This window comes from Pithys albifrons, chromosome 1 (assembly GCF_047495875.1).
Source record: "Pithys albifrons albifrons isolate INPA30051 chromosome 1, PitAlb_v1, whole genome shotgun sequence".
Classification (NCBI taxonomy): domain Eukaryota; kingdom Metazoa; phylum Chordata; class Aves; order Passeriformes; family Thamnophilidae; genus Pithys; species Pithys albifrons.
In genome coordinates, this window is record NC_092458.1 from 115,369,154 (window position 1) to 115,391,822 (window position 22,669).

The 22,669-nt window shown below is 40.0% G+C and overlaps 1 protein-coding gene across 2 annotated transcripts in view; it reads right to left on the reverse strand.

Moving 5' to 3' along the window:
* EPHA3 (EPH receptor A3) overlaps positions 1–22,669 on the reverse strand; it is a 209,107-nt gene that overhangs the window by 44,579 nt on the left and 141,859 nt on the right. The window contains exons 6-7 of one of the 2 annotated variants that reach the window (XM_071564309.1): positions 8,145–8,269; positions 1,895–2,054 (exon numbers count right to left, since the gene is read on the reverse strand). In XM_071564309.1, coding sequence (XP_071420410.1) covers positions 1,895–2,054; positions 8,145–8,269 — 285 coding nt within the window. Of the gene's footprint in view, positions 1–1,894; positions 2,058–8,144; positions 8,270–22,669 lie in introns of both variants that reach the window. The other variant, XM_071564300.1, reaches the window with a different exon arrangement.

Genomic DNA, 22,669 nt, shown 5'->3' on the forward strand with positions numbered 1-22,669 from the left:
ACTGCTTATTTTTCTCCTTACTGCAATTGTTTGTCCCAGCTTGAGTTCTAGTTTCAACTAGGATGCCAAAGCTTCCAGTCTCCAGGACAGCAATTTGTAACTATTTCTTGAAACATGAAGCTTGTTTGCTTTTCAGAATAAGAGCTGAGGTTGGGGAGGAAGAAATAGGGATGAGATACAAAACCTATCACAAAAACACAGGCAATCCAAGTGAGAGACCATTTGGTTTGACACTGCTCTTCCTGGTAGAACATGCTGCTTTTAGCAGAGCACTTCCCAGCCCATGAGTTCTCAAGCCTTGTCGTGAGTACATGATAAACCTTATGAGACTGTAATCAGAATTATTGTGCTTAGCTGTGTTATAAATCTGAACAGCAGATATGAATCTCCTGTGAAAGTCTGACTTTCCACAAAGCAAACAGTCTTTGATTATTTATCATCAGCCTGTATCAGTAACTGGGCATCTAAGCAAAGCCTGACTTTTTCATGCATTAAGCCACTTTGAGCTGCAGCAAAGAGAGCGTCTGATTAACCATATAATACCAAGTGGTGGGAAAGCAACATTTAAGACTATGAACTCTATTTAAAGAGCCTTTCTGATACAATATCAGAACTTGTAAAGAACATCTATAAGGCTGAAAGAGAAAAGAGACCAAGAAAACCCCTAGTTTTGTGGAATTTCTAATGCTGCTTTGCAAAATGTTGTTTGCACGGCAGGGCCGCTGAACAGCACGAAGTCCTAGAGCAGCTTTGTTCTGGTACAGACCATCTAGTAATTATAGAAACCAGCTTACCATAGATTGGAAGTCATACGTTAAACTAAGCTGGACATTTCAATAGGATAAAATGGTAAGAATCCAAGATTTTGTAGGGTTAGAGCCAAGGTTTTACAAGTTTGACGGGTCATGTCACTGACCATAGAAAAGGCAGAAGTCCAACAGTGATGAAGATGCTTCAAGACCACCCCGAGGGATGAAGTCAGGAGACCACTACCAAAATTCAAAGGCAAAAGAAAAGCCCCCCCCCAAGATTTCGCCCAGTTATTAATATGGAAATTAGAAGGTGTTAACTATGACCTTAAATGGCTATTTTATAATGGGTTATTTTACACAAACAAGTTAGGCAAGTTTTTGCCCAGTATGAACTGGCTGTGCCTCCAACATTGTCAAGAAATACCTTGCTGCTATCAGAATACAAAACTTTCTCTTAGCAGTTATTTTTCTGTGGCTTTTTAGCTTATCAAGGTCATTACTTAACTAATGTTACTATCGATGTATTAAAAAAAAGAGTGCCAGTCTACTGAATAATTACCCAGGACCACCCAAAAATGCCACGACAGAGAGAAGGAACACAAACAGCTCAACTTCCTGCCCAGCTACTCAACTGAATTAACATCCTTCCCAGCCTGTGCATTTTAGTTTTCTCTCGAGGCTACCCAGGAGACATCAGCAATGCTCTGCAGTAACATACAGAGTTCCACCAACCCACAGCACCAAGGGACCAATATAACACCAATTCTCTGGGAGCAGAGGTTTATAGTCCAGGGGGTTCAGGCCATAAATTTGGAGCACTGTGAGGCTGTGAATCTGTTTTGCTATCAAACTTCCTCTCTCACCAAGAGCCCTGGTCTAGCAAGGTATCAATTCTGGCATGAGGTAGAAGTAGGGTAGGGAATGGAAGAAAATACCACCTGTGATGGTTATGGTACAATCTTTATAGCATGTTTCAAGTTTAATGACAAAATATAAAGTTATACAGCCATGCTACCCAGAAAGACACACCATAAATAGTTATGAGACGTATTTCCTAAACTAGAAAAGGAGTGAGAGCAGCCATTCAAACCAGTGAGAAAGTGGGCAGGATGTCAGTGTAAACCATTTGAACAAACACATACAGTCTGGGCTGGTCTCAAATTCAAACTTGCGGCTGTTGGTCCCATATCCAGCTGCAGTTCGGGCTCGGATTTGGAAGACATAAGTGGTGTCAGGTTTGAGGCCACTGATGGTCACATTGGTGCCTTTGGCTCTCAGGATAGTGTAGCTTGTCTCTTGTTCCTGCTTTTGAAAAAAAGAAATTATCAGATTAAAACCACACCCTAAAAACAGAAATTAGAGGTGGTGGACACTAAATTACTACAAATGACCTGGGGAGAAAAAAGGCCAATTTCGGAATATTATAGCCTGATAAATGCTTGTACAAACATTCATTTTCAATCATATTTTAGCAAGAAATCTAAACCATTAGAACTTCTATGGCCTTATGCTGTAAATTCAATCTAGGCATGCTGAGTACATGACAATTTATTAAACAGGTGTATAATTATGTCCATAGTCTGTAAGGCAAAAAGAAAATTACTAAAATATTATTTAAAAATTGTACATAATGTTTGCCTACTGCACTGAACTGGAAATTGTAACAGGCCAACTTAGACATTTTAGGGCCCTGCAGAGGTGTTTGCAGGATACAGTTTTTACTGCCTTGCCTTTTACAAGGCCTTCCTAACAGTCAGAAGAGAAACTCCACTCGGAGACCTCAGCTCAGTAAAAAGGCAAATTTAACTGGTCTTCTATTATGCCATAAAAACTATGAGATTGATGCATCCATCCTCATTTGGGCAAAACCTCACTGAACTCACTCCTCACAACCACACTCTGCCTAATAGTCACCTATTTCTGACATAATGACTTTTTATAGAACATAAGAGGAGGAGTGTTTTGTAATTTAGTAGGTTTGGATACACTTCACACCATGTAAAAAGCTAATTCTGATAAAAGTATGTCTCAGTCCTGCTGTAAGCACATAATCTTAAAATTTAAGCATGCACTTGGAGCCTGAGGTATTGCTTATTTTATTAAAGCCATCCTGTACCAAAAGAGCATTTTTGGCTTCCTCAACATGGCAGCTGGAACTGTCTCAAAAAAAACCTTGGACAGCAGCCACACATGTGGGAAACTGTGAGAATCTCAATTGTTTAGCTTCCCCACTATGGACTTTTTCATTCTGGAGGTGCTGGGGATTTCATGTGCTGTCCTTTCACTTTGAACACTCTGCAAAACACTAAACCCATTGAGTTTGGCCTGTTTGAAAACCCAAGCTGAGTTAAGGCACGTCGGATGCAGAGAATCTCACCTAATTCCCACTATTTCTTTTTTTTTTTATGGCATTGCATTAGCTTGGGAGGGTCTGACATTTCAGCTTTGACAACACTGGAGTGCCAATGCACAAGTAGAGAGGTTGGAAAATACTCAACACACTCATTGCCAAAGCCACTTCACCTTCATGTGTAAAGTTCAAGTGCCTGGAGTTGGTTTAGTGGGTTTACTCTGCAGGGCTGACTGCAGGAATAAAGTTGGGCTAATCTAAGGTGGGAGGTGGAGATCAGAAACTGCTCACTTTGTCTCACTGAAGCCCAAGGACCCTGTTCTTGGCAATCTCATATAAAGAAAAAAAAACATTTACACCATCGTTAGGGGAATTGGCAGAATCTCCACTTAATTTTCAACATTATGCACATGAGAAATCCCAGTGAAAGGAAAAAATGGGGGGGGCCAGGGGGGAGAGGGAAAAGGACGGGACAAACAATGGAAAAGGAAAGAAAAAAAAAAGGAAGAGGGCAAAACAAAAAGGAAGAGGGCAAAACAAAAAGGAAGAGGGCAAAACAAAAAGGAAGAGGGCAAAACAAAAAGGAAGAGGGCAAAACAAAAAGGAAGAGGGCAAAACCAGGAAAAGGGCAAAACCAGGAAAAGGGCAAAACCAGGAAAAAGGAAAGGACAAAAAAAAAAGGGAAAAGAAAGGGACAAAAAAAGGGGAAAAGGAAAGGACAAAAAACCGGAAAAGGACGGGACAAAACAAGGAAAAAAATCAGAAAAAGCAGCTAAGGCTGTGTCTAAAAGTGAACCTCCAAAATCAAAGCCTCAGATAGGATGAGCTCGACCTTGTCTTCAAAGAATGGCTATAAAAATGTTTACTGTGGCCCATTTTCTTTGCATGCCAACAATAAAAAGGGAACGAGCATTGGACCTCCTCTGAGTTTCCCAATAATTCTCTACAAAGTTTTCTGTTGTAAATTCATGGGAGAAAATTAACAGGAAGACATTCTAAAGAGCTAATAGGCTTGCACAAAGTTATTTATTTTTAAACTAACAAAGGCCCAGTATTATAATTTGCAGGCTTCCCTTATCTCATCATTCAGTTGCATGTAGGCAGCTATTTTAATTTCAAAGACATCATAATCTTGTCTTTAAAACACAAAATCTTTTGTGTATGCTATGACTGGACATTCATTTTGATCTTGCTTCAGGCTGCTTTTATGAAATGCAAACATTTCTTTCTGGGGCAGATACAAACGTGCAAGGGAAAATATAGTCATGGCCCTGTCTGTTAATAATCCACAGTGGAACTCGGAAAATAAACGATTAAAACAATGGGATGGAGGATGTCACGGTATCTCAGTTTATGGGAAGCTTTTTACACACATATTTTGTAAGTCATTTTTTATGTTCCTAGTAATCAAATCAGCGAAACACCACATAAAAGCTGGAGTTTATCTTTCCTGGGGATAAAGTGGAACTCCAGAGATACAGCACTACAGCTGCAAGAAGCAGAAAGAATACACAAAAAGGGAGAGTTGGGCTTTGCAAGGCAGGACCTCAATCAAACACTGATGAGAAATTTGAACTTGGATGCATAAAGTACATTCTTCCTGAGTCTTTCTGCATAGCTTACCAGACACAATCTTTACTGGGAAGCAAAACCCACTACTGGTGGTGTCTCATTTGCAGATGACATTTTATAATTTATAATACGTCTCATAAAAGACACAGTCTGAAGAAATTTTAAATTTATAGTGGCAATACTCGTGAGAGTGAATGGTATGTTCTCTTTCAGATAAGCACATAAAATGCTTATATTATATAACATTTTTTCCATCAGCTTCATGTACACTTGAGAGGCCAAAACCTGACTCCAGATCTTTAGGAGGAAGCCACAATCCTGATACTGCTTCCCTTAGTGCCAGATGTGGAATCTTCATTGATACATTTCCTACAAATCTCATGGAGCACACCCAGCCTACCTACACTCAACACCAGAATGATAAGAGTTTAAAAGCAGCAAAATGCATTTGCATATAATTTACTTTATCAGCCTCAGAAAGGCTACAAAGTGCAGAGCTCTGTGTAGGTTTTAACCAGTTTACTGAGCACACAATTTCTACAAAAGCAAATCTCTTCTGCAAGCAATGAGTTGCAGCCTCTCATTGCTAAAAGACTTCACATTAATAAAGTGCGTGGGATTTAGTTGGCATGATTGTAAGCAGCCTTTTTAATTGAAACAATTAATAGTTTATGAGTGGTATTTAGGAGATGGCTTTTTTTCCCTGTATCTTTACATGACAAGATACTCCTTCAAGAGAACATAATTCTGTGAACAAGGACAAGGAGGAAACAAAGTACGTGGCTCATGTAAGAAAAAAACATGGCTTTGTTATTTGTGTGCTTTGATGGCCACTTAGAATTCAACACAGCATTATAGGGATGGACTAAACTGGGGTGTCATTTAGTACCATTAACTTAAAATAAAATGTTATGCCTTACCATGACACAAATGCCTGGAAGTTCCATACAGCACCCCTCTGAAGGAAGATTTTATTTCTTTTAAATGTTTCAAATAAATAGTGACTAAGGCTTCAGAATCAGGTTCTACAGATATTTACCAAAAAAATACAATTTTATTTCAAATGCTGAGTCTGAAAAACTGCCACTCTCAGTTTGTAATTCTATGAAGTGTCCAAGGCCAGGTTGAATGAGGCTTTGGGCAATGTGGTCCAGTGGGAAGTGTCCCTGCTATGGAATTTGATGTTCTTTAAGGTCCCTTCCACCCCAAACCATTCTATGATTCATTCCAAAAAGTTAGAATAGTTTTCCAAAACTGCAGTTTCTAATTTCTCTAGAAACATATAAAGCTCTACTCTCTCAGCTACACAAGTGCAACCACTGATGAAAAAAAACCCCAACTGAACAGGTTGTTTAACATCTCTTGCAGACAATAAAGATTTTCCACTTATTTTATGCCAATGCCTTAGTAAAACTACACAATATCATAACTTAGATACATGACATCTATCCTTATTCCAAACCTATTTTAACATCTTAAGTGCCTTTAACACGAAGTTGGCCATAAATATCACATATTCTTTCAAACTTAAGAACAGCCAAACAAAATAATTTCACAAACAAGAGCTATGAGAGAATTGGGCTGACCTGTATTACTCCATTAATGCTCTATCTATTAATTTCTAAGAGATTACAAAAGGAATGACAACTAAAACCAGGTAGGATGGAATAGAATGGCTCAATGTAAACCATCTCCCAGCAATCAGATATGACTTGTGAGGAGAAATACCCAGATTGCTAAATGGGAAGGGTTTAATTCCCAGCAATTTCCACTTAGCAGTGGTGGGGGTTCTGATGAGCACAACCAAGAGGATTTCTGAAGCAGAAAAGCAAACAGATTGGAGTGGTTTAAAAAGAAAAGAGGAGGGAGGGAGGGATGCTTAGAGATCTCAGACTCAAAGGAAGCATCTTCCAGTGGTGTTTGGGGAAGGAATGAAGTGCAACAGTCCAGAATAGGCTGCTCTGGCCTCAGGTAAGCTTAACAGAACATTAATTTTATACCTATTATAATTTGCAAAGCTTAAAAGGACAATAGATTAAAGTCTCCTGAGAACACACTTGTCTTTTTTCTTCCCTTGTAAACCCTGAGAAATAGGCTTGGGACTCCAGAACACACTTTAAAAACCCTGGTGCCAGAAGGTTGGGTTTTTAAAAGCCTTTTGCTCTAAATGGTCTGGCTCCCACTGTCAGTCAGTTGGCTCTCTGGTTTAAAAGAAAAGTGTCTGGTGCATCTGAACTCCTGATTACAGACTTCAAAGGGAAGAAACACATGTGCAAGATCAGCCTCATAAGAAGGGGTGGTTGCTCCCTAGGAGTGGATGCACCCGGTGGGAACAGCAGCTGCAGGTTCTGTGCACACAAACAGCACTGGGAGCTGAGAGAAAACCCCAATTTCTGTGTAGAACCATGATCAAAACATCCAAAATCAACAAACACACCAATAAAACTTATTGGTGATTTAATTAAAATGAACTGAATGCACAGAACAGGGGGAAAAAAAGTCTCTCCCTTTGGAGCAACTAAAACCTGAGAGATCACCTGTTCTGTTTTTGACTGGGGTAGAATTAATTTTCTTCAGAGAATCAAGGAGGTGCTTTTGGATTTGCACTGCAAACAGAGAGGTTTGATAATAGAGAGATGTTTTTGTTATTGCTAAGCACATTTCCACAATGTCCAAGCCTTTCCTGACTCCTACACTACCCAACCAGGGAGGAGGTTTGAGGTGCACAGGAATTTGGGAGGACACAGCCAGGACAGCTGATATAACTGAACACAGGGACATCCCATACTACAACATGGGGTCTTGCTCAGCATAGAAACCTGGGGGAAAAGAAGGCAGGGGAGGATGTTTGGCATGATTTGTCTTCCCAAGCCACCACCACAAGTGATGGAGCCCAGATTTCCTGGGGGTGAATGAACACCAGCCTGCCCAAGGGAAGTCAGGAATTAATTTTTTTGCTTTGCCTGTTAAAGTGTCTGTTTCTCAAACAATTTAGTTATTTACTTACAATTTGTGAAGAATTCAGATATTACTGAAAAGTGGGGATTTTCATAGTGGAAATCAGCCCAAAAGATAATCCATCATTTTCCCAATACTTACTGTGCAAAAGCTGTTTGTGCCACCAGCACGTGGACACTGACAGATCAGTGTATGAACACTGACAGCATAACAGAACTGAGCAAGCAAAATGTACTCAATAAAATAAGAAAAGAAAGGAGCTGACTGTATTATTTCCTTTTCCCATGTTTGCTCTGATGTTTGGGGCTGCATTTGGTAGACAACACAACTCAACAATTTCATTTCGTGTTTTCATGATGTCCTTATTGCCAAAAGTTAAACAGTTTCAACACTTAATGTCTTTGAGACAATGAGTGAATGGGGAAGTTTCTGAATCCTTAACACAGGCAAGATGCAATAATGTCATTAACTATTGCCAGGACAAAAACCTCCCCTTGGATCTTTCTTCCCACCTTTTCGTAGTATTTGACCTCATAGTCCAAGATGATCCCATTTGGATGTTCAGGTTCTTGCCAGGAGAGAGACACACTGTTCCTGGATGTCCTGTCCTTCCTTATGACTGTGATGGGGGATGGAGCTGCAGAGGGGAGGGGGAGAGGAGGGACGGGAGAGAGAAAAGCAAATTGAATTTATCTCTGTTCCAATTCTTGGCAAAGAGTGTGGTTTCCATTTAAAAGACTCATGAGCAAAGGTCTGGACTTGTATCAACAGTGAGCAGCTGGATCACAGTCCTGGTACACACATCTTGGAGCACACTGGGCTTGTGGAAAATGAGCTGAGATCTTCCATTGGACTGCAGGACCAGTGGCAACAACAGATGGTTTTGATCTGCTACTACAGGGGAAGCAATGAAATACTTTCAAAATACAGAACAAACCAGCAGTACTACCTATTTGTTATAATGTTCAGGTATTATCATTACCAGACTGCAGAACTCTGATAACATTTGCAGATGCAAGTGGAAAATGGTGCTGGGGTGCATTATGTCCAAGTTGCTCCTGGTATCCATGGCCAGTAATAACCATCAGCTCACTGCAGAATACAGCCTCTTTTAGAACATCATTGGGTGAGCTTTCCAGATAAAAATTGCTCCCACACATAGCTCTGCTTTACCACATTTCTTTGAAAATGAAATCTGAATTAAAAAATAAAATCCAAACTGCAAAATAACCCAATTTTTTAGATGTAGCCATCGGAGTTAGGCATGAGAACTGATTGCACACCACAGACTCACCCACCACCCACTACTTGGAGATACCATCAATGAAACGCAGACACACAATCATAATTATCTCAGATCCCTGAACATCAGTTCAGTTTTAGACCACCCAGCTCTATGTGCTGTTCCAAGACCAGGTCCAGGTTTCCTGGACTCACTGAAAGCCATACAATTTTTTAAAATTTATTTTTTTCTGTTTCTTTTGGTTTGGCTTCCCACTCCAAATGCTTCTTTTCCACAGCTTTGGCCAAAGTACATCAGATTTTATCTTAGAGATCACACACCAAAGGTTGTAACTGTCATCTAAAAAAAAATCTTTTCCTAATAAAGGGCCTTTTATCTTAACATGTAAAGAAAATGTGTTTATAAGTTCAACATTTTGCTATCCTAATAAAAAAGCTCTAGAGCTGATCTAAACAATTTAATATCAACTGAATCTTATAAAGCTTTTGCTGTTCATATAAAACTAACTGCACTTTACAGGCATAATATATTCACATTTTTTAGCCAGTGCTTTTTCTCTTTGGGTTTTCATTTCTGCAAGAGAACTTGCAACAGCCAGGAGGAAATAAAAAATAAAATATAGATATACACATATACACACTTTCACATTCATTCTGGCTTGGACACATTCTCTGAGCAGCATTTTCGTATTTCACAACAGCTTTTGGAAAATACCAAAAAGTTGCCTTTTTTTTTTCCCCCTGCAACAGGAAGAATTCATCCTGAAGTTAAATTAGTAAAAATCAGTTGCTGGGGTTTATTTTTTCCATCAAAACGGAAAGAGTCTGTTTTACTCAGAAGCACCAGATCTATGTTGGTGAAGAGCTGAAAAGCATTAGGGGAAAGTACACAGGCCTGGTTTGTAATTAACACCCTTCAGTAATTGCACTTGAATTCCACTCAGGCACAAACTAGTGCTGGAGCCAAGACACAAAGTGCTTAGCAGGCTGAACTCCTCCACCACAGCCAGCTCTATGTTCTCTTGTATACTCATACTTGCTGCTTTTATGCTCTCATAAGTCATTTTTATGTCTTCTTTTTAAGTCAAGCTATTCATCTTTTTTTAGTATGTGAGTAGATGGCCAAGCCCAGCACCCCAGCTGGTAACACTTCCCATTAAGGTAACATTAATACTGATTTTATGAATAATTAATACATGATTAACAGAAATGGCTTTCCCTCTAATAAATTATGGTAATTTGTGCTCTAACAGATTCTCAGGGTAGGCTGGAATAGTCTTACATGCTCCAATACAGATATGCTTTAAAACAAGCTTTCTTCCAACACAGTATTAATTACTTTGAGCTCATTTGCACACATCTCTGCAGATGCTCCCAGTAACTTATCTCCCAGCAGTTTATTAGAAAAGCATCTGCTGCACAATTATCAATAACATTATAAAACATTCATATACCTTCTCTAATCCCTAGGGCTCCCAAAGCTGCTTAAAAATTATCCAGAGTGTCTGGAAGAGACAACACCCCCCCCCACATGAGCAAATGGGGGGAGAGGAATAACCAGGGGAACATTCAGGCACCTTTAATCCCACACCAAAATGAGATAAAATGTAAAAAAAAAAAAAAAACAGTACAGAACATGGCACAGCCTTTCTTTGCTGGTCTGGGAGAAGTTGGACTGCCAAAGTTTTAAATCTTGCTGCAATCTTTTCTGGTTTTCTGCTCTACCTCTTAGGTAGGTAGCTTTGAAAAGGATTGTGAAGTCTTGAAGCCAGTAGAAGAAAATATCTTGTGCAGATGACTTCCAAGTTTATGCATAAATCTACTGCAATCAATGGATTTAAGATACAATAAGAGTTAAAATAACTTGTCTATGGTCCCCAGCCCAGGGCTGAGGTGCAGTTGGGAGGAACAACTTGGTCTTTGAACCTTAGAATGAATTTATTTTTGCATGCATTCCCAGAACACAATGCAAAACTTCAGCTGTGTTCTAAATAGTGTCTAAGCAGAAGTCAGCCTTAATTTACATTTTGTAGCACCAGAGCAGCTCAAGTACTGTATTTTACTGTTTAATTGGAAGAGTCTGAAAATCCATCAAAGAGAAAAATCATAGTTAAAGGAAGTTAACATTATAAACCATGAAAGAGTGAAGGCATCACCATGCACAGCCATGCATAGACTTTAATCTTCCAGATGAGAAAGAGACAACCAAGAGTTTCCTGTTTTCTGAAAGAATTAATAACTGCAATAGGATGAGACTGAATTCAAAACCAGGCTACAAAAAGGAACAGAAGTACTTAATATTTGAGATAGCCATTTTGTCACTGAAGTTCCACGATTTTTCTGTCTGAAATTAATAGATAATCATATTGTGCAAGAACAGAATACAAGAACAAATATTTTTAATGTCTGCATTTTGCACCAACAAAACAAAGTTTGCAGTATGGGTTAGAAAATAATGAGACATTAACAAGCTTTTTAGGATTAACTGAAGTTTTAAAAACTATATTCAAGTATCAGAAAGGTTAAATCAGTTTATCAATTAGAAAACATGCATTTAAAGGTAAAACTTAAGGAGAGTAGTCTTTTAGAATAAGATGAATAAATGCTGTTTCAGTGATATTTTTAATCAATCCCATGTCACGTATTTACATTTTTATTGGTACTTGGATTAATATATTAGTGCTCTCAACTTCTTCACTCGAATAAGAGCTGTGTTTTTTTATAACAAACTTCAGGCTTGTGTGGCCACACATTAAGAGGTTTGGTCTCAGCAGTCTCATGCAATGCCTGTGCATTTGCTGGTGCTTCAAGCAGTTAATGCAAACACTCCAAACTCCCTGGAGTTCAAAGGGGAAATGTTCTTTGAGCTCTCAGTGTCCTCAGGCAGCATTTGTGACAGCTGGAACTGTGGGTGTTGAGAAGGTGACAAACACAGAGATCCAGGAGCTCACAAGTGCAAAAACCTCCTCAGCTGTGGCTATGAAAGGTGCAAGCAAATAACATGAAGGATCTAACAGAGATGACAATAAAACTTGCCTCAAATTGATTTCCCAGCAAAACTGACCCCAACAGAACATTTGTTTTCCTCCAGTTTAATAGCAGGTATATATAAATTTCCTTATTGACTTTTTCCTTCTTCTTGGTTATTGTTTTCATATGTGACTGGCTTACAGATGGATATTTGTACTAGAAGCGAATTCCACGTCCTGTGACAGAGAGAGCTCAGTATTAACTTTGGGAAGCCATGTGTGTACAACTGCTGAAACATTTAGGGTCTGTTTTGTTTCTTGCTTAGGTCTCTAGATCACAAATTAAATTTAAGGAAAGGATTTCATTCTAAAATGACTCACAGCTCGCCTCCAGCTTTTGCTTGAAACCAAGAGTAAAATGTGCTTTGCCCAGGGGAGCAAAATATTTCAAACTATGCTGAAAGATTGTGACCAAGGACAAACCTGAGCCAGCAGAATGGACTGTATTACCCAATCTTCCAATTTCTGCCCTGCTGAACAAATGGAAGGCTTGTTCCCTTTCCTTCCTTTAGAAAACTGATGCTTTTATTATCTAATCATAATATTGTAATTTGATATGACATATAAATTTTCTTTAATGTCTGTGATGTCCCTAGGAGGTAATATTGGAACAAGAGCAGTAAATAAAGATCATAACTTGAAAATTACATCTGCATTCTCTGACAGCAGGATCCACTGGGACCCAAACCTGTAAGTCTTAGAGGACTGGCATCCAAACCACAAAACTCTCCTGTTTGAATGAACAAACTGATCTCTCACTTACAGGCATTTTCTCTACAATACTGGAGTCACATCCTCAGAGTCAGGACACGTGAGAGAACTCCCCCTGGTGCAAGGCACCCCTGCATGGCTTGGCCTGCTCTCCTTATAACTCTGCACATACACAGCTTGACTCACACAAAAGCACCAGCTTTTCCATCTTTAGGTTTTTCCCTCCCTTCCACTACCAATCAGCATTCAGCTTGTGGCAGAGTCCTAAATAATGACTTGCTAATCAACATAATGATGTCACACCTCCATGACATGATGTCTGCATGAACAGCTTTGCTTGTACTTGGATTCTTCACCATCTCCAACATCTGTTCTGTGGATTAGTGTATCTAAAGGGTTTATGAGAGAAGCCTGTTCACAGAAAGCAGGACCTGCATTGTTTTAAACCTGATTGCATTACTATTCACTTTCTTTGCAGTTAAAGGCTCTGCCTCCCTCTCTGAGGTTGTGCTGAAGCAAGCAAGTCTGATCCCACATTCCTGATCCCACAGGCATATTCCAAGAAGGCCCAGCCAGCACTGGGCTCCCCAGGTGCCTCCCAGGAGGCAGGAGGAGGAGGAAACAGTCACACTTTAACAACACTTTGGAAACCTGCTAAACCCTCCATGCTCCTCTCCCAGACTCAATTACCCCAGCACTTCAATGTGTGTGCAGACACAGCCCTTTAATCTCCAGGCCACATAGTTAAAACAGCACAGTCCCTGTGTTTGTGTTCCTGCACCTCCTCCTTCAGCTGAGCAGGCTCCATATGTTTTTATGGCTTGGGCTGTAAAATGTCACCTGATTCTGTAACATCATTAGGTGACCATCAGCCGGAAGGTGATGTGCCCTTTTGCCACCAGGAGCCAAGCACTGGGGAGTCCAATCATCCCAACAGCAAAGAATCACAGAATTATAGAATGGACTGGATTGGGAAACACCTCCGAGATCATCAAGTCCAACCCTTGGTCCAACTCCAGTCCCTTTACCAGATCATGGCACTCAGTGCCACGGCCAGTCCCAGTTGAAAAACCTCCAGGGATGGGGAATCCACCCCCTCTCTGGGCAGCCCATTCCACTGCCTGAGCACTCTCTCTGCAAAGAATTGCCTTCTGCTCTCCAACTTCAATTTCCCCTGGCAGAGCTTGAGCCTGTGCCCCCTCCCTTGTCCTGTTGCTGACTGCCTGGGAGAAGATCCAGGATCCAGGTTGGACTGCAGTAGGATCCAATCCTAAGGAAGGGGGTGAGAAAGGTTCCCAGTTTCTGCAAGAGGGCTATCAAGCTCTGGGCATTTACATCCATCAGCTATCTATCTATCTATCTATCTATCTATCTATCTATCTATCTATCTATCTATCTATCTCTATCATCCATATCTGTATCTATCTATATCTATCTCAAAGTGTGAAAAGAAAGATGTAGGACAAAAGTTCCCAGACAAATAGAAGCAGACCAGCTCAGGATGACACCAAGCTGTGCACACTTCTCCCACAAGCAGGGCAATTCCAAAGCCTCGTTTATCCATGGCTATTTTAATGGCTGGCTGCCAGCATTCTGGCAGAAGTGCCCAAATGCATCTGGAAACTGCTGGACTGCAGCCTGTGCTTCCAGACCCCAGAGTGGTGCAGGCATTTCGCAGGTGCTGGGGAGGAAAGGCAGCAGGAACTGAAAGGGGAAAACAAGCAGCTTCAGCAGGAATTACACTAAAAGGCAGCTGCTTGATTTCACTCTCGAGTGCAGAGAAAGGAACCTTCTGGGCAGCAGCTGGCACTGGACAAGTGATTATTAGCGATCATTTCTCACTTTTACAAGTGAATTCTAAATTAAAAGCAAACTTCATTAAGTACAGCACATTCATGCTTTGATTTCTCCCTCTTTTTATAAAAGAGATAGCAAATGCCTTCCACAGAGCAAACAAAATGTTTGATTTGCTCATGTGTTTAACACATGTATAATAAATCATGGAAATGCCGTGTCCATTTGGGAAGTGTCAGGCTGCACAAGGCACTTGCTTCAGAAACCGAAAATTCTGGTGCCATGGTGTTCACAGCTGTTCTTTCAGAGAGCAGACAATTGCTGGATGTGCTTTCCTAAGGATTCAGCCCAAAGGTACTCGGAACACAAATGTTATTCTTTCTGTTCTCTGCTGAGATGGTGCTGGTGGGAGCTTTGCAATACTTCGTGTTTCTCACTGAATGTGTTAAGATTGGATCAGTTTAAATAAACAGTTTTGCTTTGCCTTCCCTCCCCTTTTGTTGTATTACCTTATAGGATGTCAGAGCCTTATGCTTCCTGGGGAGAAATTTGGGAATGAAGAATTTATTCACTCTGCTCATGGTGAATCAAAGGTCAGATGATGAGTAGCCTTTCCCTTTCTGGAAAAGTTTAATTATTCCCTCAACCAGAGAATCCCACTCATGATGTAAAAATATACTTAAGAACTATCTCTAAAAATGCCAGTTTTCAAAACTGGAGAAGACAATTGCCCTCGAATAAGTAATTTATGATATAAAATATTTCTCTCCTTGTAAGTAATCACCAAGAGCTCCTGAATTGGTCTGTCACTGAGTTCCATCAGAGTCTTTTCAACTTGGTCAGAACACAATATGAAAAGAAATATTTCTCAAATTTCTTGCCCAGTCATTTGGAAAAATTATTTTTTGTGAAAGTTAACCAGGAGAGAACAACTTCTGGTGGAAAAGACTTGAAAGATATTAATATTTTTTCATATTATTTTGGGTTTTGTGACGATTTAAGATTTTCCTTTGGTTTAAAATATTTTTTAATGTATACAGAGGTATAGTTTACTATAAAGGATGCCAGAAAGAAAACACATTCACACATAGTCTGCTGTAGAAGTTGACACTGAAGAACAGTAAAATAAAGCAATACAACTCCTTGAGGGATATCTGAAGTCAAGCTTACAAATTCTGAGCATGGTCACTTCTCAAAACTGCAAAGTTGGCACTAGTAAGAAGCACCAAAGTCTTTAATTTTCAGAACAAGGTCAGGATGATACATCCTCAGGCTCAAATCAGCTTACATAGTTAATGTGAGTAAAACCAAAGCTGCACTTGTGTGAAGACTGTAACATGCAGAGGTGCCTAACTTTGAAACTATCATTTGATTTTATATCTGGATGCTTTTAAAAACAATAATTATGAAGTTAATAATTCCTATTGCAGGAATAGTCCCCAAACCCAAAGAAGCATCTTTTTTTCCCAGCCGTCTCCAACCGCAAACTGGAATTGCTTCAAGAAGCAAACAAGTTGACTGCTCTATTTACAATCAAGAAGAACACAGACTATTTCCCTCTGTGATAAGTAATAACAGATAACAGAGAGAACCAGAAGTCTAAGGGACATTATTCAACTGAGGGCTAAGCATCCTGCATTTCTACATTTCTTTATTTTCACTATTTTCCCAAACTAAGATACCAAATGAGAACAACCTTATGTTAAAGACTAATAGGAGCAAATAGAGAAAACCATTATCTGACTGCAGGATATAATTTCATCATGACATGTGGAACAGGTAACTAAAAGCACTGGAAGGGAAGAACACTGAGCCACAAACTTCACCTGTGAACTTTCTCTGAGGTCATGAACATTCACAGTGAAGAGACCAGTGCATGTCACAGCCTTTGAAGCTTCAGCAGAGCTTCCCTGACATCCAGGGGAAAAGGGATCAAAGGCTTTGCAGGCAGAACATCTCCAGCTAATAACAGGCTATGCATGGAGTGACATTGTTAAAACACTTCCCTTTTATATCCCTAAAGGAGGGGTTTTATTGAGTTAAAATGATCCTTGAATAGCCTCTGGGCTGAACTGTAAAACACATTTGAAAAGCGTAAAATCTTTCTTTATGCCAGGAATGTTTGAAACTCCAAAGATAAATGTCATTCAAAAAAGCAAGCATGTCCTGGGTATTCAGCACATAATGGGGCACAGCTGTAATAACAGTCAGTGAACCACAGGCTCCCTGCATCATGTCATTTGCTCACTTTTAATAAGTCTATCTCCTTGTCCTTTTTATAAGGACCAGAGGGAAAGAAAGACATATATCATCTCCCAAACATCTGTGGCTTTCTCAAATTGTCTCTCTTAGAAGACAGATCCACTTAAGGGACTTGCCTTGGGATATACATCGTAAAGTGCACAAACCTCTCTAAATATGGATTTTATTTAAGCAGGGAGCATCACACATCGTTTGCCAGTTGCTGAAGACAGTGCAGCCTAACAGAATAAAGGCTGCACATATAAATAGCATCAAAGTTCCACTGAAACAAAGCTTGGGGCTGAATTTATTCCCTTGAAGCGACAGATTTCAGGCAAATAAAATTCTAGTTCTGAGGAGGTTTTAACAAGTCTTTCTAGGAGTCAAACGAGTCTTTGCTTACACCAGCACTGAAAAATTGACTGATTCTTTCTCTGTTGCAAATATTTAACCTTTCAAGCTGAAAGTAACACGTGGCTTGAAGTCTTCAATGACATATGTAGATCAAGGTGTTACAAACCAGCTACATCTGCCCTGTAAGACTCCCAGTGATCCTAATTTCTGTACCACGTGCTCACTTTTGTTCTCAAGGTGTTTGAATATCTTTCATCCTGGCCCCTTGCAATAACTCCACAGTGCCTTATTGGTTACCTTCCCCTTAAAAAAACACACACCTTCTGTATTTCAAACCTGCTGGATTTGACAGCTAGTCCATTTAAGACAGTGGAGTAAATTGAATTTGATTCATTAGATGTAACATCCTGAGCTGTGTGTTTACACCTGAAGAGAGTATCTGCTTGATATGTTTTTACCATGTTCTTATTCATTAATCCAGAAAAAGATGAGAGAGAGAAAAAAAGGATTACCAAATTAACCTCCAGCCTGATACTGCTAAACAGAAGCACAGAGTTATTGCAGCCATCTGTTTACCTATGGGTTAAATGATTAAGCAAGATGATTAAACAGGTTACATGTTCTGCTTTCTGGGTTTTAGAAATACAAAAGGTAAAAGGAGAGGAGTCCTGATAACCAAACTACTGCTTTTCTAGGGAAGCCTGAGGTGAAACAAGGGTAGATTGGGGGTTTTGTTATTATAATATTAGCTGTGCATAAGATGCCTTGGTTTGCATTCAGAGGTGGTTATTCTCTAAGCCTCCTCTATGAAAAGTGCCTGCCAGAGAAAGAAATCAACTTTTTACAAGTGCACAACTGAATTGTGGAGAGGCCAGAACTCAGGTTTAGTCTCTCAGTTGAGAAGGATAGTAATTTTCTACAGTTATTAGGAAAATAGTGACATCTCCAGCTGGAATGTAGCCAGCAAAAAGCCCCCTATGTTTGCTCTGCATTTCTTTCTACATCAGGTACACCGACTCCTCTTTATATTCTGATTTATTTATTTATTTATTGTCCCTATCTGCACCCTATCTGAATTGTGTGGAATTGCTGTGTTGAACTGAGGACAGAGCTGGAAGAAGTCTCTTGTTCCAACACATCCCCTTTGCTCCTCTCCTGCTGCCAGGAGATGTGCCAGCACAGAACACCTGGGAACTGATTTAGTACTAATGTCGTCTCATCCAAGCTGAACTCACTTCCTACCACTATTTGCAGCTGCACCGTTCAGGTCTTGGTTTAAAAGCCTTCAAGTCCTTAAGAGCCAAACAAACATACATTTAAAGCTGTTACAGTGTGCTTTTAGTGATTAAAAGAAAATCTATTTTATTATCAAAAAGGCATGGAGTAAACATCCTATAACTCCCTGAAGGGAAGTTCTGGCCAGGTGGGGGTTGGTCTCTTCTCCCAGGCACTCAGCAGTAGGACAAGGGGGCACGATGGGCTCAAGCTCTGCCAGGGGAAACTGAAGGTGGAGAGCAGAAAAAATTCTTTGCAGAGAGAGTGCTCAGGCATTGGAATGGGCTGCCCAGAGAGGGGGTGGATTCCCCATCCTTGGAGGGTTTTCAACTGAGCTTGGCCGTGGCACTGAGTGCCATGATCTGGTAAAGGGACTGGAGTTGGACCAAGGGTTGGACTTGATGATCTCAGAGGTCTTTTCCAACCCAATTTAATCTATGATTCTATGACTTAACCCCTGTGTTCCCACCTACCCTGTACAGGGTTTTCACTTTGCTTGCTTTGCCCCAGGGCCCCTCCAGCCTAACCTGGACAAATGAGTTTGTTACCCTCCCTGGTGAACCAGACCCACCTGAACATGGTACTTAGAAATTACAGATAAAGCTGCAGACAAGTTCTCTTGGGACAGCAGTTAATATTGTAGAGCTTACAGAGTTCTTACAGCTGTGAAGCCCAAATACATCTTTAAACATAAGTGATCTGTCTCCACAATAAAACTGTACTAGTCTAATGTAAACTGGTTTATAAAATAAGTTCTTCAGATCAGTTCAAATCCCAAAATGGCCACTCTTCCTTTAGAGTGTTCTAATTAATTTAACATGAAAAAAGTAGGAAGAACCTAATTCTTAGAGTAACTCAAGCAGTAATTTAATTGAAATAGTCACAATTTAGACCTTCTTTCCCTGGTATAAGACAGTGGAAAGAGGGTCTCAGTTTCCTCACTGCTGACTCCAAGGGGAAGCACCAAATCTGTTTGCTGTAGTAGCACAGCACACAATAATTCTGTATAACACATGGATGAATAACACTGGCTCCTGCAGGCTCTCTGATGAAAAGCTTAGGAAGGAGGTGGTAACCCAGAGGCAATTTAACTAAAGCAAATCTCTCCCCTTAAAGCCATCTAGTCTTAAAATAAGGCAATCTCACTGCAGTTTTCTGTGGGGGTGACAGTGTGTGTGTGTGGGGATCTCTTAAGGTCTGAGGTGACTGATGAGTTCATCCTTAAGGACCAGAGAACCACCTGTACAATATGAGATGCTTTGTGGCCAGTAGAATCTTTCCATCTATGTGAGGTGAACCAGTGACCAATAGTGTGCTGGCAGGTTGGATACAGGAGTAGGTAAAAGTGAAGGTGTTCCTCCAAATCAAGTCCTTTCTCTTCAATGAGCCTCTGATCCCACTGCAGCCTGAGCTGTCTCTGCCTCCTCTGACCCCCACAAAGCTGATCTACCTTACCCTGACAAAGGGTGACCCCAATAGTTTTCCATATTTATGTATGCATAAACTTTATCTTCTATGAAAAATGGTAAGAGTTTGGAGGTTAACACTGCCAAATAATGATAATTAAAAAAAAATGTTCAACAATACAATCCTGATTTTTTTTGAGGCAGAGATATCAAGGTTTACAGGCCCTTTGCACTTTTAATTTCTTTCCAATCAGAGTAAGTGTATGGGGAGTTTACTCCTCAAAATTTCATTGAGAAGGCCTCGCTACAGGGATGAAAAATTCAGAGTTAAAAGAGAATAAAAACTATTATCAGTCCTTTACCTGGTGTCCTTTCATTTGCCTTTCTCCTCTTTGCAGGCAATCATGACACAGCAACTGAGCTGGAAGGGGCCTCTGCAGAGCAGGGTCAGACAGAGCAGGTTGCTCAAGATCTTGATGAGTCAGGTTTGAATACCCCCACAAAGAGACATCCCTTTGGACTACATATTTAGAGTAAAAATCATTTTCCCTACATTTAAACAAAATTTCTTGTTAATTCAGTTAGTGATCATTGCCACTTACCACCTCTAAGAAGAATCTCACTCTGTCTTCTTTATCCCCTCCCACCTGGCCTTTATAAACATGGATAAGATCCACCTGGGCCTCCTCTCCTCCCAACTGGGCAATCTGGAGTCCCAGCTCTTTCAGCCTCTTCTCATAATGGCACACGTTCCCCCCCCTTAATCATTACTGATGCTGCCTCCATGTCTCCCTTACTGGGCTGGGGCTAAGCTGGACACACCACATGTGGCTTCTCCAGTGCTGATGGGGCTCTTCATGCTCTTCCATCCCAGTCCCAGATGCTCCACCAGGACCTCCAAAGGTCTGCAAAGCTGCTTTCCAGCCTCTTGGCCTCCAACATGTTTTTTGTGTTCATCCCCCCCAGGATGTGCTCAAGTAGAGGAATGTTAAAGATAACACTGAAAACAAGATGCTGGAGGAAGCTCACCAGAATTACACTCTGGAAAGGTAGGAAAATACAAAGACTCTGAGCTTGTTCACAGTGCTAAAAACATGATGGTTGAGGAAAAGTTTTGTATCAATTTTACACATCATCTTATTCAACTTTGGGACACAGTCCTAGAATAAGAATTCTTTACAAACCAAACTTAAAACTTACAAACTTAGAACTAGAGCCTTTAAATGCAATGGCCAACAAATGCTAGTCGTTTCTCATCTCTTAATCAATTAAACAATTTTTTATCATTATGTTTACACTTCTATCCAATAGACTTATATAGATTAACCTATATGTGTATTAACTTTTTATAGGTAGTTAAACAGGTACCACATTTAACAGGAAATGCAGCCCCCTTCAGGAACACAGCAAGATGTATTTGTTATTCTCACTTTGGGAATTCCCCAAGTTTCAATAAGCTGAGAATTCTTTCAGTATTTGTTTTGTTTTACACAACAAATACAGTGAGAACTGTATTTATTATTTATTAGACATGCCATTATTATATTGTTTGCAGGCATTTATAGTTGCTAGAACTCAGGAATATAAGACTAAACAAAACTAAGCAAACAGACTTCAGATCAAACAAACAGAACCACTTCTTGTCTGGTGAACCTTCAGTGGGAGGAAAGGATGGGGATGGCACTGCCTGTGCTGGAACACCAGTGGGATGGCCAACACTTCCACAGGCCTCTCTGACAGATCAGCAGATTTCTGCAAGTTCGAAAAGTTCTTCTAAAAGTTCTTGTCTCCTCTAGATTGCAAAGAACTCTGCAGAGATGTCTATTTAAAATGTTGTTAAATCAATTCAGTCCATGATTAAAATATTAATCTTTTTTGCCCAGCATTTCTGAGCCATACCTTCAACCTCTATGACAGTGTGGGATACCATAAAAACATTGATGGGGAAAAATTACCATTACTTTATCAGGCAGCATCTGAAAAACATACAGAACTCACCTGTGTCTCAGACCCAATGGCTGAGTTTGACATTGGAAAACCTCCTTCATTTTTGTAAACTGATTACCCATCAGTCTGACTGCACTGCCCCTACCAAATCTTAGTCCTTTTCCATACTCCATTTCCATTTAAAACTCCCTTGGGCTCCACTGTGAGTTTTCTGCTTGCCACAAGCCCAAAGGCAGAACTGCCCTGACCTGGACTGGTTGACTTTTCCCTCTGGGTTATTTCCAATGCTCCAAGGGAAGTACAACTTTCTGATCTTCACAGATAAATAGATTTTTTTTTTAAAAAAAGCCCATAAACTGTATTCAGAAAACACAGTGACCCTCAAATATCTCTGCTGAGACACCTGATACACACTAGGAGGAAACCTGGCAGGGTGGCATGTCAGTCAAAGAGGGTGATCAACAAACTAAATTAAACAGAAACATTCACCCTTTCCCTTTTATATCCAAACCAAAAGATAGAAAGACTTACAGAAATCAGTAATATTGCAGTGCCTTATTTGCAAAACGTTTGTGTTTTGGTTTTGCTTTTGTTTTTTTTTCCAGAGATGTCTGTTCATTGACCTTTGCTGGAAGGGAAAGAAAACAAAGTGCAACAAAACCACAGCAAACCTCAGTACAGACAGTTGGAAGGAAAAAAAAAACCAATCCATTCACCAAAATAATTCTGTATTTCCCTCAAATCAGGGGACAGGATCTTGATTTTATGTACTGTAAAATGTATCTTCCTCTTTGCATTCACAGCACAAGTAGAATCAAAGTTTGGATGTTCCCAAACTTATAAATGACAACAAAGCACACCTTTCCTTTACCTCTAGACCAGGTTTGAAAACCAGTTAAGACAATCTTACTGCAATTGGTAGTTACAGACTCTGGAACTGAGACTGGCTGTAAAGATATTGGTGATTTTTTCAGCTGTTTGTCTGTGTATGTGTAAATTCCAAATGTGTGTGTATTTCTGTATATAACCCCTTTATGT